The 16,855-nt window shown below is 42.9% G+C and overlaps 1 protein-coding gene across 3 annotated transcripts in view; it reads right to left on the minus strand.

Annotated features, from left to right (window-relative positions):
• cep44 (centrosomal protein 44) overlaps positions 1-16,855 on the minus strand; it is a 122,462-nt gene that overhangs the window by 50,153 nt on the left and 55,454 nt on the right. For all 3 annotated transcript variants that reach the window (XM_041185424.1, XM_041185422.1, XM_041185423.1), the window contains one exon: positions 10,071-10,218. In XM_041185424.1, coding sequence (XP_041041358.1) covers positions 10,071-10,218 — 148 coding nt within the window. The remainder of the gene's footprint in view (positions 1-10,070; positions 10,219-16,855) is intronic.

The following is a 16,855-nucleotide window of genomic DNA, read 5'->3' on the forward strand; positions in this document are numbered from 1 at the left end:
TAAAGTGACACAGAATGACGTCGGGCAGAAGTCCCAACATCATCCCCGTCATTTGCATTTTCAGGTCGGCGGGGGCACAGCCGAGTCAGCTGTGCGCCCGCCGACCTGTCAACGGATTATTGAGGCCATTCAAAAAGCAATTAGTGGACCTGCCCGTCCAACCTTAAGGTTGGGGGGCAGGACAGGAGCGCTGGCGGCCACCTGAAAAAGCATGAAACCTCATCCACGGGCGGGATGAGGTTTCATGACTGAATTAAAAACTTTAAGTAAAAGTGACTGTTAATTTATGTCCATGTCCCAACTCATATGACATTGTCACATGAGGAAACATGGATGGTTAATGAAATTTTCCAAAGAATAATTTTTTCCCTTTGGGAACCGATCTCCCTGAGGCAGCACTTAGTCTTCTGCATTTGCCATTCCCCCTCCCCACCCACACAAGGAGCAAGCGCTGAGGGCCACCTGCCCACGCCCAGTCCTGCACTTCCCCCCCCCCACCCCTGACAAGGGGAAAATTTTGCCCTTAGCCATATAGGAGATATTAGGGCAGATGACTGAAAACTTGGTCAAAGAGATGTGTTTTAATTAGTATGTTAAAGGAGGGGAGAGGGACAGAGACCAAGAGGGAATTTCAGAGCTGAGAATCTAGTTGAAATGATGGAGTGATTAAAATGAGGGATATGCAAGAAGGCAGAATTGGAGGAGCATGGACATTTTGGAGGGTTGTAGGGCTGGGGGAGATTTTAACTATAGGGAAGGGGGAGTCCTTGAGGAATCTGAAAACAAGGAGGAGACTTTTAAAATGGAGATGTTCCAGGACTTAGAGCCAACATGAGCCAGCGAGCACAGGGGTAAAGGATATATCACACTACTTGCAGTGTAAATAGTTGAACTATTTCGAATATTCAGTTTTTATTTTGCAGGTCAACATATGACCTGAATTTTTTACCAACACATAAATGCATAACCAACAGGGAGAAACGGTAAAATGATATAAGTTGAAGAACCTTGAGAGGAACTATTCTGCATCAGTGGCCCTTCACAATTGAAAGTTTAAAAGTTTGTACTGGTGGCAGCACAATTTCATCATTTCATATTAAAGTAATGAATGACTCAAAGTTAAAAGCATACAGTATCTTACTAATGGAGCATGTTTTGACAAATTGGTCTGTATTAGTATGAAAAATGGCTTTGCCAGTAAGGGATAAATGCAATAGCCTTTGTAAATGTATTTAACTTAAACAAGAGTCTCAGACTTGGACGCTCATAAGAGCATTCTGTTCTGAAACAGCATTCATTACTAATCAAAAGAAAAACATTTGCATTCAGTTCAACTCGAATACATGTAACATTTAAGAAAGATGAAAGTGTGCTTGTCCCAAGATGCTGTCACTTTTATTGAAATCTCCAACATTAGTTTGCAACTAATCCCAAATTAAACTAAAAGAAATATAAAATTTAAACATGGAATTGATTTGGTCAGGTAGGACTAATTCCAAAATGCCCAAATGCCAAATTACACCACTGTTAGAAACTCTAAACAACTGCAGAGTTATTGGCTGATTCCTGACATTCCATCAACTGAAAAACTGCACTCTACCAGCACAACAGTACACAAACTAGCTTCTGAATAATTTACTATTTTAACCTATTTAACCTGCTTACTTCATTGGCTTTGATAAAAAGCATGTGGCGTTAGAACAAGATACACAATCGGAATCAGCAGTTTCAAGAAAAATAAATAGCTATTTGGTAAAGCTGTCACAATCCTCCAGTCCTCTAGAAAGTCTTGTGACTTACTGAAGAAGTTATACAGGATGTTAATGATGAAAGGGATTAATTTACAGCCACGTTACACTCCACATTTAACAACAGGTATTTCAGAGACATGTAAGCAGGGGTAATATTTCGACAGACATGACAGTTTAACTCAGTGAATTTACAGCATTCTAAAACTATGAAAATAAATCCTTGTCAAAAATAAAAGTGCAAGTGACAATGTGCAGAAGAGAGGACAGAGAAAAAGAAACACAATTCTTAATGTATTAATAATCTTACAACTGTGCATGCTCTCAGTCATTATAAATTCCTATGCCCACACATGTAATGGAAAGCACCTATGCAAACTTTCATGCCATAATTACACCCTCCTCGCAGTGGATATTCTGCAACACCACACCTGGAAGGAGGGCATAATTACAGTGTAACAAGTTTGTGTAGTCAGTTTCCATTATAAATGTAGACATGTGAATTTATTATGAATTATAAAAATAAGGACAGATTACACAATTGTAAAACGGGAATTGTATTATATCTGCATATCCTTGTCATCATCCTCCACACTTACTTCCCCTGAAAGCTACATTCAACCTTGCTTGCCATGTACAATGCCACAGATGAATTAAGAGTTTGCGCATCCATGAGATTACCCAGTCCCATTGCCAACTTCACAGCGAACTGAGGTATTAGCTTGGTTCAGTTGGCTTAGGAGTCAAAATGTCGCAGGTTCAAGCTCTGCATCAGAACTATTCTAAGCCAATACACTGGTGCCATATTAGTGGAGGTGCAGTTCTTTCAGTAAGATCTTAAATCAAGATCTTGTCTGTTTTCTGTGATTCAGGTGAATATTAAAGGTTTGAAGAAGGACCAAGTGTCATGTTTTGACCAGCACCACCAAAAACAGATCAGCTGACCAATGCACCTCATTGCCGTTTGTGTAAACTTGTTATGTGTTAAGGCTGATAAGATAAGGCTGAAGTATTTGCTACAATCTTCAGCCAGAAGTGCTGAGTGGATGATCCATCTTGGCCTCCTCTGGAGGTCCCCAGCATCACAGATGCCAGTCTTCAGCCAATTCGATTCACTCCAAGTGATATCAAGGAACGGCTGAAGACACAGGATATTGCAAAGGCTATGGGACCTGACAATGTTCCGGCAATAGTACTAAAGACATGCTCCAGAACTTGCCGCGCCCCTAGACAAGCTGTTCCAGCACAGCTACAACACTGGCATCTACCCGGCTATGTGGAAAATTGCCAGGTATATCATGTAAACAAAAAGCAGGATAAACCCAATCTGGCCAATTACAGCCCCATCAGTCCATCATCAGTAAAGTAATGGAAGGGGTTATCAACAGTGTTATCAAGCAGCATTTGCTTAGCAATACCCTGTTCACTGGTGCCCAGTTTGGGTTCTCCCAGGGCCACTCAGCTCCTGACCTCTTTACAGCCTTGATTCAAACATGGAAAAAAGAGCTGAACTCCTGACACAAGGTGAGAGTGACTGCCCTTGACATCAAGGCTGCATTTGACAGAGTGAGGCATCAAGGAGCCCTAGCAAAACTAGAATCAATGGGAATCAGGGGGAAAAATCTCAGTAGGTTGGAGTCATACCTAACAGAAAGAAAGATGGGTGGTGATCGTTGGTCAGTCATCTCAACTCCAGGACATCACGGCAGGAGTTCCTCAGGGTAATGTCCTCGACCCAACCATCTTCAGCTGCTTTAGCAAAGACCTTCCTTCTATCATAAGGTCAGAAGTGGGGATGTTCGCTGATGATTGCACAATGTTCAGCACCATTCACGATTCATCAGACACTGAAGCAGTCCATGTCCAAATGCAGCACAACCTGTAGAATATCCAGGCTTGCGCTGACAAGTGGCCAGTAACATTCGTGCCACCCAAGTGTCAGGCAATGACCATCTCCAACAAGAGAGAATCCAACCATCGCCCCTTGATGTTCAATGGCATTACCATCACTGAATCCCCCACTGTCAACATCCTGGGGAATACCATTGAGCAGAGGCTGAACTGGACTAGCCAGATAAATACTGTGGCTACAAGAGCAGGTCAGAGGCTAAGAACCGTGCAACAAGTAACCTACCTCCTGACTCCTCAAAGCCTGTCCACCACCTACAATGCACAAGTCAGGAGTGTGATGGAATATTCCCCACTTGCCTGGATGAGTGCAGCTCCCAAAACACTCAAGAAGCCTGACACCATCCAAGACAAAGCAGCCCACTTGATTGGCACCACATCCACAAACCTTCACACTCTCCACTACCGACGCACAGTAAGCAGCAGTGTATCATCTATAAGATGCACTGCAGGAATTCACCAAGACTCCTTCACCAGCACAGTTTTTTCTGCAGTTTTTTTTCTCCAGTTTAAAACAGATTAAGCTAAGGAAAGGTAAGGGTTCTAGTTTTTATTAAAAGTATATAACTGTATTTAAGTTAAAGTAAGGGGTTTTTTCAACTAGAGGCATGGCAGGGCAGCTCAGCCCCGTGTTATGTACTGCCTGCAACATGTGGGAAGTCCTGGGCACTCCTTGCGCTCTGACTGATCACGGGTGCAGAAAGTGCCACCAGCTGCAGCTACTTGAACTCCGGGTTTCAGAGTTTGAGCGGCAACTGGAGGCACTGAGGTGCATCCGCAAGGCTGAGAGTTTCGTGAATAGCATGTTTTTAGATGTGGTCATCCCACAGCTTACAGATGCGCAGACAGAGAGGGAATGGGTGACCATCAGTCAGAAGAAAGGTGTCAGGCAGGTAGTCAGGAAATCCCCAGAATGCATCTCGCTTGAGAACCGTTTTTTTTGCGTTAATGGCACTGTGAGTGGCTCAGCTGCACGGGGGGAGGAAAAGGAGGGGAAGAGCAACAGTGGTTGGAGACTCGATAGTAAGGGGAGACAGGCGTCTCTGCAGCCATAGCCATGACTCCAGGATGGTATGTTGCCTCGCTGGTGCCAGGGTCAAGGATGTCACTGAATGGCTGCAGGATATTCTAAAGGGGGAGGGCAAACAGGCAGAGATCGTGGTACATTTTGTACCAATAATATAGGTAGAAAGAGGGATGAGGTCCTGCAAACACAATTCAGGGAGCTAGGAAACAGATTAAAAAACAGGACCTCAAAGGTAGTAATCTCTGGATTACTTCAGGTGCAACACGCTAGTGAGTACAGAAATGGGAGGTTAGTCCAGATGAAAGCATGTCTGGAGAGATGGTGCAGGAGGGAGGGCTTTAGGTTTCTGGGATATTGGGACATTTCTGGGGGCGAGACCTGTACAAGGCGGACGGGTTGCACCTGAACCGAAATGGGACCAACATCCTTGCAGGGAGGTTTGCTAGTGCTGTTGGGGAGGGCTTAAACTAACTCGGCAGGGGGATGGGATCCTGAGAGGAGGTTCAGCAGGGGGAGATGTGCAGCCAAAATTAGAAGAGAGAGCAAGTGAGTCTGGAAGGCATAGAAATTATAGGCCAGTTAAGGCACAAGGGAGTTTGACAAGTTTGGATGGTATTTATTTTAATGCAAGGAGTCTGATGAATAAGGCAGATGAGTTGAGGGCATACTTTAATACATGGAAATATGATGTCATTGCTGTCACAGAGACATGGTTGAGAGAGGGGCAGGATTGGCAGCTCAGTATTCCAGCATATAGGTTCTTCAGGCGAGACAGGGAAAGAGGTAAAAGAGGAGGGGGTATCGCAATATTGATCGGAATCAATTACAGCAGTAAGGAGGGTTGACATTTTAGAAGGGTCCTCAAATGAAGCCATATGGGTAGAACCGAAAAACAAAAAAGAAGCAATCACATTGCTGGGAGTGTACTATAGGCCCCCAAACAGTCAGAGAGAAATAGAAGAGCAGATATGTCGGCAAAGTTCAGAGAAGTAGAAAAATAATAGGGTAGTAATAGTGGGGGATTTCAACTTCCCCAACATTAACCGGGTTAGTCATAGTGTGATAGATTTAGAGGGAGCGGAGTTCTTAAAATGCATCCAGGAGAGCCTTTTAAGCCAGTGCGTAGGAGGTCCTACAAGAGAGGGGGTGATCCTGGACTTAATTTTAGGGAATGAAGCCGGGCAAGTAGTACAGGTATCAGTGGGGAAGCATTTTGCAGATAGCGATCATAACTCTAGGCTGTTGTAGAAAAGGACAAGGATGGGCCAGAAATCAAAGTTCTAAATTGGGGGAAGGCCGATTTTAATAAGATCAGATATGATTTGGCCTGAGTGGACTGGGAGCAGCTACTTTTAGGTAAATCTGTGTCAGAGCAGTGGGACTCATTCAAGAAGAAAATAGGGAGAGTACAGGGCCAACATATTCCAGTAAAAGCAAAGGGTGGTACCAACAAATCCAGGGAACTCTGGATGTCAAGGAATATACAGAATTGGATAAAGAGATAAAGGGAGGCTTATGGCAAATACCGAGGGCTCAAAACAGTGGAAGCCCTAGGGGAGTACAGAATATGTAGGGGAGAATTTAAAAAGGAAATTAGGAGAGCAAAAAGGAGGCATGAAGAAACATTGGCAGGTAAAATAAAGGAAAATCCAAAGTTATTTTACAAGTACATTAAGAGCGAGAGGATAACGAGGGAAAGAGTAGGGCCCATTAAGGACCATAGTAATAATTTGTGTGTGGGGCCAGAAGACATAGGCAGGGTTCTAAATGAATACTTTGTGTCAGTGTTCACTAGTGAGAGGGATGACATGGGTATGGAAATCAGGCCGAAGGACTGTGATATAATTAAATAAATTAGCATAGAAAGGGAGGAGGTTCTAAGTGGTCTGGCAGGCTTAATAGTAGATAAATCTCCAGGCTCGGATGAAATGTATTCCAGGCGGTTGAGTGAGGCAAGGGAGGAGATAGCAGGGGCGCTGGCAATAATTTTCAATACCTCTCTAGCCACAGGAGAGGTGCCAGAGGACTGGAGGACAGCCAATGTGGTACCATTATTCAAGAAGGGAGAAAGGGATAAACAAAGGAACTGCAGGCCAGTCAGCCTAACCTCAGTGGTGGGGAAACTATTGGAAGCAATTCTGAGGGACAGAATTAATCTACACTTGGAGAAGCAGGGATTAGTCAGGGACAGTCAGCATGGTTTTGTTAAGGGGAGGTCATGTCTGACCAATTTGATTGAATTTTTCAAAGAGGTGACCAGGTGTGTAGATGAAGGCAATGCATTTGACATAGTCTACTTGGACTTCAGCAAGGCTTTTGATAAGTTCCCGCATGGGAGACTGATAACAAAGATAAGAGCCCATGGGATCCAAGGCAATTTGGCAAATTGGATCCAGAATTGGCTGAGTGGCAGGAGTAATGGTCGAGGGGTGTTTTTGTGACTGGATGCCTGTGTCCAGTGGGGTTCCACAGGGATCGGTGTTGGGTACCTTGCTGTTTGTGGTGTATATAAACAATTTAGACCTGAATATAGGACGGTTGATCAGTAAGTTCGTGGATGACACGAAAATTGGTGGGGTGGTAAATAGTGAGGAGAATAGTCTTAGATTTTAGGAGGATATAGATGGGCTGGTCAGATGAGCTAATCAGTGGCAAATGGAATTTAATCCAGATAAGTGTGAGATGATGCACTTGGGCAGGACAAACAAGGCACAGGAATACATGATGAATGGTAGGGCCCTGGAAAGTACAGCGGATCAGAGGGACCGTGGTGTGCATGTCCACCGGTCTCTTAAGGTAGCGGGACAGATAGATAAGGTGGTTAAGAAGGCATAAGGGGTGCTTGCCTTTATTAGCCAAGGCATAGAATATAAGAACTGTCTAAAACGCTGATTAGGCCACAGCTAGAGTATTGCGTGCAATTCTGGAATCCGCATTATAGGAAGGATGTGATTGCACTAGAGAGAATGCAGAGGAGATTTACCAGGATGTTGCCTGGGCTGGGGAGTTTTAGTTATGAGGAGAGATTGGATAGACTGGGGTTATTTTCCCAGGAACAGAGGAGTTTGAGAGGGGACATGATTGAGGTGAATAAAATCATGAGGGGCATAGATCAGGTAGATAGGAAGGAATTTTTTCCTCTTGGAAGAATGGAGAGATGAATAACCAGGGGGCATAGATTTAAGGTAAAGAGCAGGAGGTTTAGAAGGGATGTGAGGAAGAATCTTTTCCCCAGAGGGTGGTGAGAATCTGGAACTCTCTGCCCGAAAGGGTGGTAGAGGCAGAAACCTTCCTAACATTTAAGAAGTATTTGGATGTGCACTTGCGATGCCATGGCATAAAAGGCTATGGGTCTAGTGCTGGGAAATGGGATTAGAATAGTTAGGTACATGTTTGACTGGCACAGACTCGATGGGCCGAAGGGAGTTTTTCTGTGCTGTAGACCTCTATGACTCTGAGCACCTTCCAAACCCACGGCCACTACCATCTAGAAGGACAAGGGCAACAGATAGATGGGAACATCAACACCTGGAAGTTCCCCTCCAAGTCACTCACCATCCTAACTTGGAAATATATCACTGTTCCTTCACTGCCGTTGGGTCAAGGTCCTGGAACTCCCTTCCTAACAGCACCGTGGGTGTACCTACACCACATAGACTGCAGTGGTTCAAGACAACAGCTCACCACCACCTTCTCAAGGGCAATTAGGGATAAGCAATAAATGCTGGCTCTGCCAGCAAAGCCCACATCCCATGAATGAATTTTTAAAAATGTGAGAAACTGCTGTCACATTTGTCTGCAAAATAATCTTCACAGTAACTAATTATACTAAAAGGGCTTTACAAGTGTTCTAGGATATAAGACACTTAAATAAAGACTAAAATATTTTACATTTACTCAGCTTTGCATAATTTGATTGCCATTAAGCACACATGGGTAGTTAGAGCTAATATTGCACTCAACTTTTCTCCAATAACCTCTACTCAGAGTCAAAGTCATAACGGCACAGGAGGAGGCCATTGGGCCTATCAAGATGAAATTTAATAATAATCATATTCATAAATAGCTAAATTACATTAAAATATTACCCCTTCGAGGCATATTATAGAATATCAAATTTTTCACTTTGAAACTACACTAATTCATGCATAAGCATGATGGATAAAGTGAAAGAGTAGGAAAGAGCAAGGGGCAAGTGAAGGAGTAGAGTGAGAGAAAGACAGTCTGAGTATGAGCCAGCAAAACCCTTTAAATGAACATATGAATATGACAGTTGGGAGAGGTTGCGTTCCCCATTAGCTCAGTGAGAAAATGCACAAGCCAGCAAGGTCACAGGTTTACTTCTTGATTTGGGTAAAGTTAGATGACCTCAGCCAAGATGGGAGCAAAGATGTGTTAAATGTTGTTGGTACCACCAAGCTAGGGGAGGATGAAAGTAAAAATATCAGCTGCCCTTTTCCCAGCTTGCATACTTACTTGAATCATGTATCGATAGAATTAGGCTCCATTTTTATACCTTTCTTTGCCCTGTACCCTCCCCTCCATTCAAGCCTGACAAGTCACTGCATTCTCCCTCAACTTGCTCTGCAGTACAATTTAATGGTTGCTGTCTCCATCTAATATCTCATCTAAGCATCTATTTTTCATGACTCCAAACTCTGAATGCAGGCAGGCTAGCCAATAGCGGAGGCAACAGAGATAACCGCAGTTGCTCACTTTGTAGCAGTATAAAGATGCATCAGGAGCTGCAATCCTGTCTTTTTTTCCCATTCTCTTCCACAGGCCAGTAAAACTGACTGAGATTTGCTAACAGTGTACAATATTTATACGTTCATGGGAAGTGGGCATCACTGGCAAGATCAGCATTTGTTGCCCACAGTAACTAATTAATTGCCCTTCTCAAGAAAAATTAGGGGTGGATAACAAATGCTGACCTTGTCAGCGGCGCTCACATCCCATGAACTTTTAAAAAGAAAGTGACCTTACTTGCTTGTAAAACCAAGTGGCTGCATTCACTCCCTGAGCCATTAGGGAGCACAACACATTTGGTCACACATAAGAAAATGCTATTTGCAAAGAGTTACCAGGATTTGCTGGTGTTATAAGGTGGTTCACTAACAAGGGAAGTGGAGGAAAGGAAAGAAAACTGAAAGAGAAAAAAAATTCAAGAATAGCAAAGAATAGGAGGAGTAACGTATATCGGCATCTCCTCACAGGATGTTTTACTGATGGCAGAAATTTAGATGCTTAGAAATTTATCATTTAAACATATATACAAAAGTTAATTTACAAAAAGTCTAAACAAATTATAATTCTACAACTTATGTCTAACACCCATAGATTTCAGTGCTTGAGGAGGCTTACCAGCCAAAAAAAGACAATTGTACCTTATAAACGGCATCAAGAAAACGCGAGTCATTCTTTCCTGCAAGTTCTACTCCAGCTGTTAGTAGCTGCTCGGTCACATATGTGGAATATGAGATGAAGGCATAGCTGATGATTGGCAGAAAAGCAGCAGGATCACCCTTAGCAAGACTACAAAACATAAAGTAAAATCTTAAACAGTTTATACTTCCCATCACCATTAGCTAACTTCTTACACTAAACTCACTGAACACAACCAACAGCTGCATCTAAATTGTCTAGTAATTCACACTTCATTCAGAACCGACAATTTACATAATCTTACACAATCAACCTGGTGTTGTAACTAAACTGAGTAAGAGGTCTGTGTACTCAAATGTGCCGAGTGAGCTTGGGCCTGACCAAGTCAAAACATTCAGGTCTGGTGATAAAATGTACATGAGTAATCATTCAATGAAAAATCAGATTTCTACACTGTTGCAGTTCACCATCTCTCATAAATTTATATTAGTGAAATGTAGATTTTTCCAACTGTCTAACAATTGTAGTTTTATATTAGCAGAACATTTTTGGTCTTCATGCTATCTTGTCTCTTGGTTAAAAAAGAACATTGCAATTATGGAGATTAGCTAAGTCAGAAGTAGTTATTTTGACCCTTTTAATTTTAAGCATAAATCTGCCTCATAGTATAATTTCAAGGCCAAAGAATTCAAGCTCACAATGGTGGAGATTATAACCAACTGCATTAGCATTACTTCAAGAAAGCTATATTTCATATTAGGGAACTAAATTTGAATTTAGTTAGCATAGGAAGGTTATTCTGTTGATGAAATAATATATAAAATTTACAAGACCATGTATACTATTCAAGAAACAATCTAAGTTGATGTATAATTATAGCAGTAACCCTCAACATTGACATCAAAAGAAAGCAAACCTCCATCCGTAACAACAATTTAACTAGAATGGACGCCATGGTAAAGTAGTTATACTCTGTAGTTGTGTACTAATTTATCTTGATATTGGATATCTTGACATTTTAATATAATTGCTCCACTGCATTGGCAACAGTTGTCTTATAAAGCTAGTCTAAATATTCAATTAAAAATTTACCAACTCTTCTTTCTGAAAATATTACATTTGCTACTGTGGTTGGCCTTTAGTTCCATCTGAAGATCCAGTTACTGAGCAATAAATTTCTACTCTGCAGTCATTAACTATGTGTATAAAAGCAAAATCAACTTCAAATGATATGAACTTCAAAGGCATTAGATATTTGATGTTTAATTCTGTCTATTTTATTTGTAGTGCTGGTTAATGTAATCTTGAACTTATTTACAAAATCTATCCTACAATTATCAGTGGCCGTAATCCTGCCCCCTCCCTCAACCAAAACATTCGGCGGCTAAGCGATGAAAGAGAAAGTTGTCAGCAAAGTTTTGGCTTTGTCTAACTTGAATGATACCAGCTGACATTTTCCTTACTGGAGCCAAACAGAAAGCATCTGCCATAAATAGACTACAGGGACGTCTCTTTAACAGAACCAACCAGGGCTGAAATGATTAACCCTGTATTGTTCAGTCTATACATCTGCTACTCCAGTTGCTAATTAACGCTGTACCGTACAACAGTAAGATGTTTGCGGGAAAAAAAATCACAACACTCCCTCTACTGACTAAAAGCATTGGATCATATTATTCAGTAATTAAACCATAAAAACCAAGACCTGATTTTTTCTGTCAGCATGCAGGAGCGGGCCTGACACACTGGTGTGTAAAATGATGTGTGATGACATCGGGCATGCGTTCTGACATCATCACGCTGTCTCACGATATTTCGCTTGGTGGGTGCACGCCAGAGTCAGCTGCGATAACCGATAGGCCTATTAAGGCCTTTAATGAATTAATTAATGTAATTGTTTATGCTGCCCATCCAACCTTAAGGTTGACAAGCAGGCAAAAAGGCCAAGGTGCCTTCACGTTTTTTAGGAAACCAAATCCACGAGCTGGATGAGGTTTCCTAAAGCTTTCACCGCTTAAATAAAAAAAATTTCTGAAAGATAAAAACATGTCCCATCTCATGTGACAGTCACATGAGGGGATATATTTAATTAAATTTTCAAACCATTTATTTATTTCAGAAGCGCTTCAATCTCCCTGAGGCAGCTCCGTGCCTCAGGGAGATTGAAGCGCTCTTTCGCGCACATGCACAAAAGAGCACTGGCTCCAACTCTCCCTTCTCCACCACCCCCCCCAGCCCGCACAGGTATAGCTGAGTGCTACAGCTTGCATCTTACGCTGAGCAGGCCTTAATTTGCCCACCCATGTAAAATGGCGGCACGGAGCCGAGTGCAGGCAGCGGGCACGGAGCCCACCCACTGACTGGAAAAAATCAGGCCCAGAAAATCTGAGGTTTGATCCACTAGCACTCACTGTCTATACACATGAATCTAGATTGGGTACCTAGATGACAAACTGGACAGTTGCCAGCATAAACTATTGCCTTCAAAAGAAGATGAAAAAAGAACTGGATTAAAAAACCACTGGAGCATACAAAATTAGCACATTCTCCTTCAACAAATAAGGTACCAGTATATTAAATGAAAACAGAAAATGCTGGAAAAACTCAACAGGTCTGGCAGCATCTGTGGAGAGAAAAACAGAGTTAACATTTCGAGTCCGTATGACAGTTCTTCAGAGCTCTGCTACCTTTTTCCAGCATTTTCTGTTTTTATTTCAGGTTTCCAGCATTTGTAGTATGTTGCATTTATTATACCAGAATATTAACACAGGCCATTGGACCCATGAAGACTATCCTTTCATAGGCCATATAATACCTATCATATATTGGGCTCTTACTACTAAGCTTGTCCTGTTGCAAAGATAGCTGACTAAAACTATACATCAAAGAACCACTATCACTCAAGCCTAGGTTTTTAAGACCACGTTTTCAGAGATGAAAATTCAAAGAACACATGGGACAGAACTTTACGCTCCCTGACCGGCTGGTTTATAGGCAGGGTGGGAGGGGAGGGTGAAATTGAAGGAATGGAATTCCCTCCAGTTTCCCACCCATCCCGACCACACAGCAGTTTACGCAGGGGCAAGCAAGGCCTCGGATGAGAATCCTGTCCTTGCCCTAGTTAAGGTCCTTAAGTGGCTAGTAATTGGCCACTTAAGGGCCATTTCCCACCCAGTCTCAATTTTTAGACTAGCGTGTAGATTGAAGTTGCCTGGGGGAAGCCTGAAATCAACAGAGTTAGATCCCGAGCGGGAAGGGGGGATCGGGGTGCCCCAATCAGGAGCCCTCTTCTGAACCTGAGCAACCAGTCCTTCAGGCCCAGTGGCCCCTAGACCTCCCTCTCTCCCCGGCTTGTCCCCCGAGATCCTGGTCATCCTCTTTGCGCCCCCACCCCCAGGCCTTCCCTACCCTCCCTGGGGCCCTTTAAACTTACCTGGTCATCCAGTGTCTGGACTGTTTCAGATGTCCTCCTGCATTTCCTCACCAATCCATTGCAGCTCTTGTCGCGACAGGGACAGGAGAACTGCCCGCCAATCAGATTAGCCAACAGCTCTTTAAGGCAGGACTTCCTCCCGAGTGAAGGGCATTAGTCCCACCTGCAGCCACATAATGCTCATTCAAGTATAAAATAGCTGCAGGGCACTTGGAGTTGGCAGTGACTCTTTGGATGGCGGGAAGCGAGACCCTGCCATCTGAAAAATTCAGGCCATGGAATATTTAATCGTCTCAAATTAACCATAAAATCTTGCAACCTTTGCCCAAGCACATGCTTTATAAAGAGTGATGTAAAAGAAAAGTAAATTGACAATGACAAATTCGAACTAGACCACAAGTTAGAGTATCGAGTTGCGGACATTCCCATTAAAGTAAAACCACATATTCACCAGAATCATGTTTGGGATAGAAAGTTACAGTTATAAGGAATTCTGCAACTAATTTCATTGAATCAAAAGTTTGTGAGAAATTTAAAAAGAAAGAAAGACTTGCATTATATAGCACTTTTCAAGACCACCGGATGTCTCAAAATGCTTTGCAGCCAATTAAGTACGTTTTAAAGTGTAGTCAATGTTGTGATGTAGGAACAATAATCTTCAATAAAGGTTTTTAAAATCTGAAGAATTTGGATATGATCAGAATAAATCTACTTCCTCTAGCTGGGTGGTCAGTGACAAAGAGCTATCAATTTAAATATGTCACCAAGACAGTGAGGCAAGAGGTTGGGAGAAAACACTTTGCAGAGAGAATGGTGATTGATGCTTTGCTACAGGAAGTGAATGAGGCAAACACAACTGCACCTTGATGAGGAAAATTGGATAAATATTAGAAACAAAGGAAGATACTGGGCAATGGAAAATGTGTGGGATAGTAGACCCATTTTGGATTGGTCTAGCAAAGAACTGGTACAGACAGACAAGGTGGGCTGAATGATTTCTTATTCTACTGTAAATTCTGGTGTTGCATTTAAAAACTGGAGTTAATGATTACAGGATTGACTGCTTCTATTGGGTGACTGTCCTGCATATCTACCCCAATGCAAAAATAAATCATAGAATGGTTAAATCACAGAAGGAGGCCATTTGGCCAACCATGTCCATGCCAGTTCTTTGTAAGAGCTACTCATCTAGCCCCAATCCCCTGCCCTTTTCCCCGTAGCAATTTTTTTTTCTTCAAGTAATAATACAATTCCCTTTTGAAAGCCATGATTAGATCTGCCTCCACCACAGTCTCGGGCAGTGCATTCTAGATCCTAAGTACTCACTGGTTTTTCCCCATGTTGCATCTGGTTCTTTTGCTGATCTTCTTAAATCAGTGTGTTCTGGTTCTCAACCATGCTACCAACAGGAACAGTTTCTCTCTATCTATTCTGTCCAGGCACATCATGATTTTGAATACCTGGATCAAACAATAACACTCAAGAAGCTCAACACCATCCAGGACAAAGCAGCCTGCTTGATTGGCACCGCCTTAAACATTCACGCCCTCCACCATCAATGCACAGTGGCAGCACATCTACAAAATGTGCTGCAGCAACTCACCAAGGCTCCGATGACAGCACCTTCCAAACCCGCAACCTGTACCATCAAGAAGGACAAGGGCAACAGACGCATGGGAATACTACCTGCAAGTTCCCTTTCAAGCCACACACCATCCTGACTTGGAACTATATCGTCATTCCTTCAGCCATTGGGCCAAAATCCTGGAACTCCCTCCCTAACAGCACTGTGGATATACCTACACCAGATGGACTGCAGCAGTTCAAGAAGGGTGCTCACCAACACCTTCTCAAGTGCTATTAGGGATGGTCATTAAATGCTGGCCTAGCCAGCAATGCCCACATCCCATGAAAGAATATAAAACAAAATCTCCTCTCAACCGTCTCTAAGGATGACAGACTAGGTTCTTCTATCTAAGTGAGGAGACAGTGACTGCCTTTGACATCAAGGCAACATTTGATTGAGTGTGGCATCGAGGAGATATGGTAACACTGGAGTCAATAGGAGTCAGCGGGAAAAGTTTCCACTGGTTGGAGTCATACCTAGCACAAAGGAAGATAGCTGTAGTTATTGGAGGTCAATCATCTCAGTCTCAAGACATTGCTGTAATCAGGTTAGTGTCATAGGCTCAACCATCATTAGCTGCTTCATCAATGACCTTCCTTCCATCATAAAGTTAGAAGTTAGTGATGTTCGCTAATGCTTGCACAACTTTCAGCACCATTCGCAACTCTTCAGATACTGAAGCAGTCTGTATCCATATGCAGCAAGACCGGAGCGACATTCAGGCTTGGGCTGATAAATGGCAAATAACATTCATACATCTGCCAGGCACTGGCCATATCTAACAATAGAAAATCCAAACATCTCCACTTGACAATTCAATGGCATTAACACCGCTGAATCTCCCACTATCAACAGCCTGGGGGATACCATTGGCCAGAAACTGAACTTGACCAGCCGTATAAATACTGTGGCTACAAGAGCAGGTCACAAGCTGGGAATTCTGTGGACAACTCACTTCCCGACTGCCCTAAGCCTATCCACCATCTGTAAGGCACAAGCCAGGAGTGTGATGGAATACTCTCCACTTGCCTGGATGAGTGCAGCTCCAACAACACTCAAGAAACTCGACACCATCCAGGACAAAGCAGCTCGCTTGATTGGCACCCCATCCACAAACACTCACTCCCTCACCACCGATGCACAGTAGCAGCAGTGTGTACCATCTACAAGATGCAATGCAGCAACCTACCAAGGCTCCTCAGCACTATCCAAACTCATGACTTCTACCAGCTAGAAGGACAAGAGCAGCAGAAGCATGGGAACACTACCACCTGCAAGTTCCCCTCCAAGCCACACACCATTCTGACTTGTAACTATATCACCATTCCTTCACTGTTGCTGGGTCAAAATCCTGGAACTCTCTAACAGCACTATGTTTGTTCCTATACCACGTGGACTGCAGCTGTTCAAGAAGGCAGCTCACCACCACATTCTCAAGGGCAATTAGGGATGGGCAATAAAATGCTGGTTTTGCCAGCGGCAGCCACACCTCATGAAAGATTTTTTTTAAATTGACGTAACTTAAGTCCCTCATCGCCAGAACCATTCTCGGAAATCTTTTCTTTTCCACCATCTCTTGAAGCTTATTATTATATCCTACAGCTCTAGGCTCAGGTATATTGTACTATCTTCTTACAATTGCATTGTGTCTGTCGACATTTTAAATACCTGGAGGCCGGAAATTCTGCGGTAAGTAACTAACCTCCTGTCTTTTCAAAGTCTGTCCA

The sequence above is a fragment of the Carcharodon carcharias genome, chromosome 4 (genome assembly GCF_017639515.1).
Source record: "Carcharodon carcharias isolate sCarCar2 chromosome 4, sCarCar2.pri, whole genome shotgun sequence".
NCBI lineage: Eukaryota > Metazoa > Chordata > Chondrichthyes > Lamniformes > Lamnidae > Carcharodon > Carcharodon carcharias.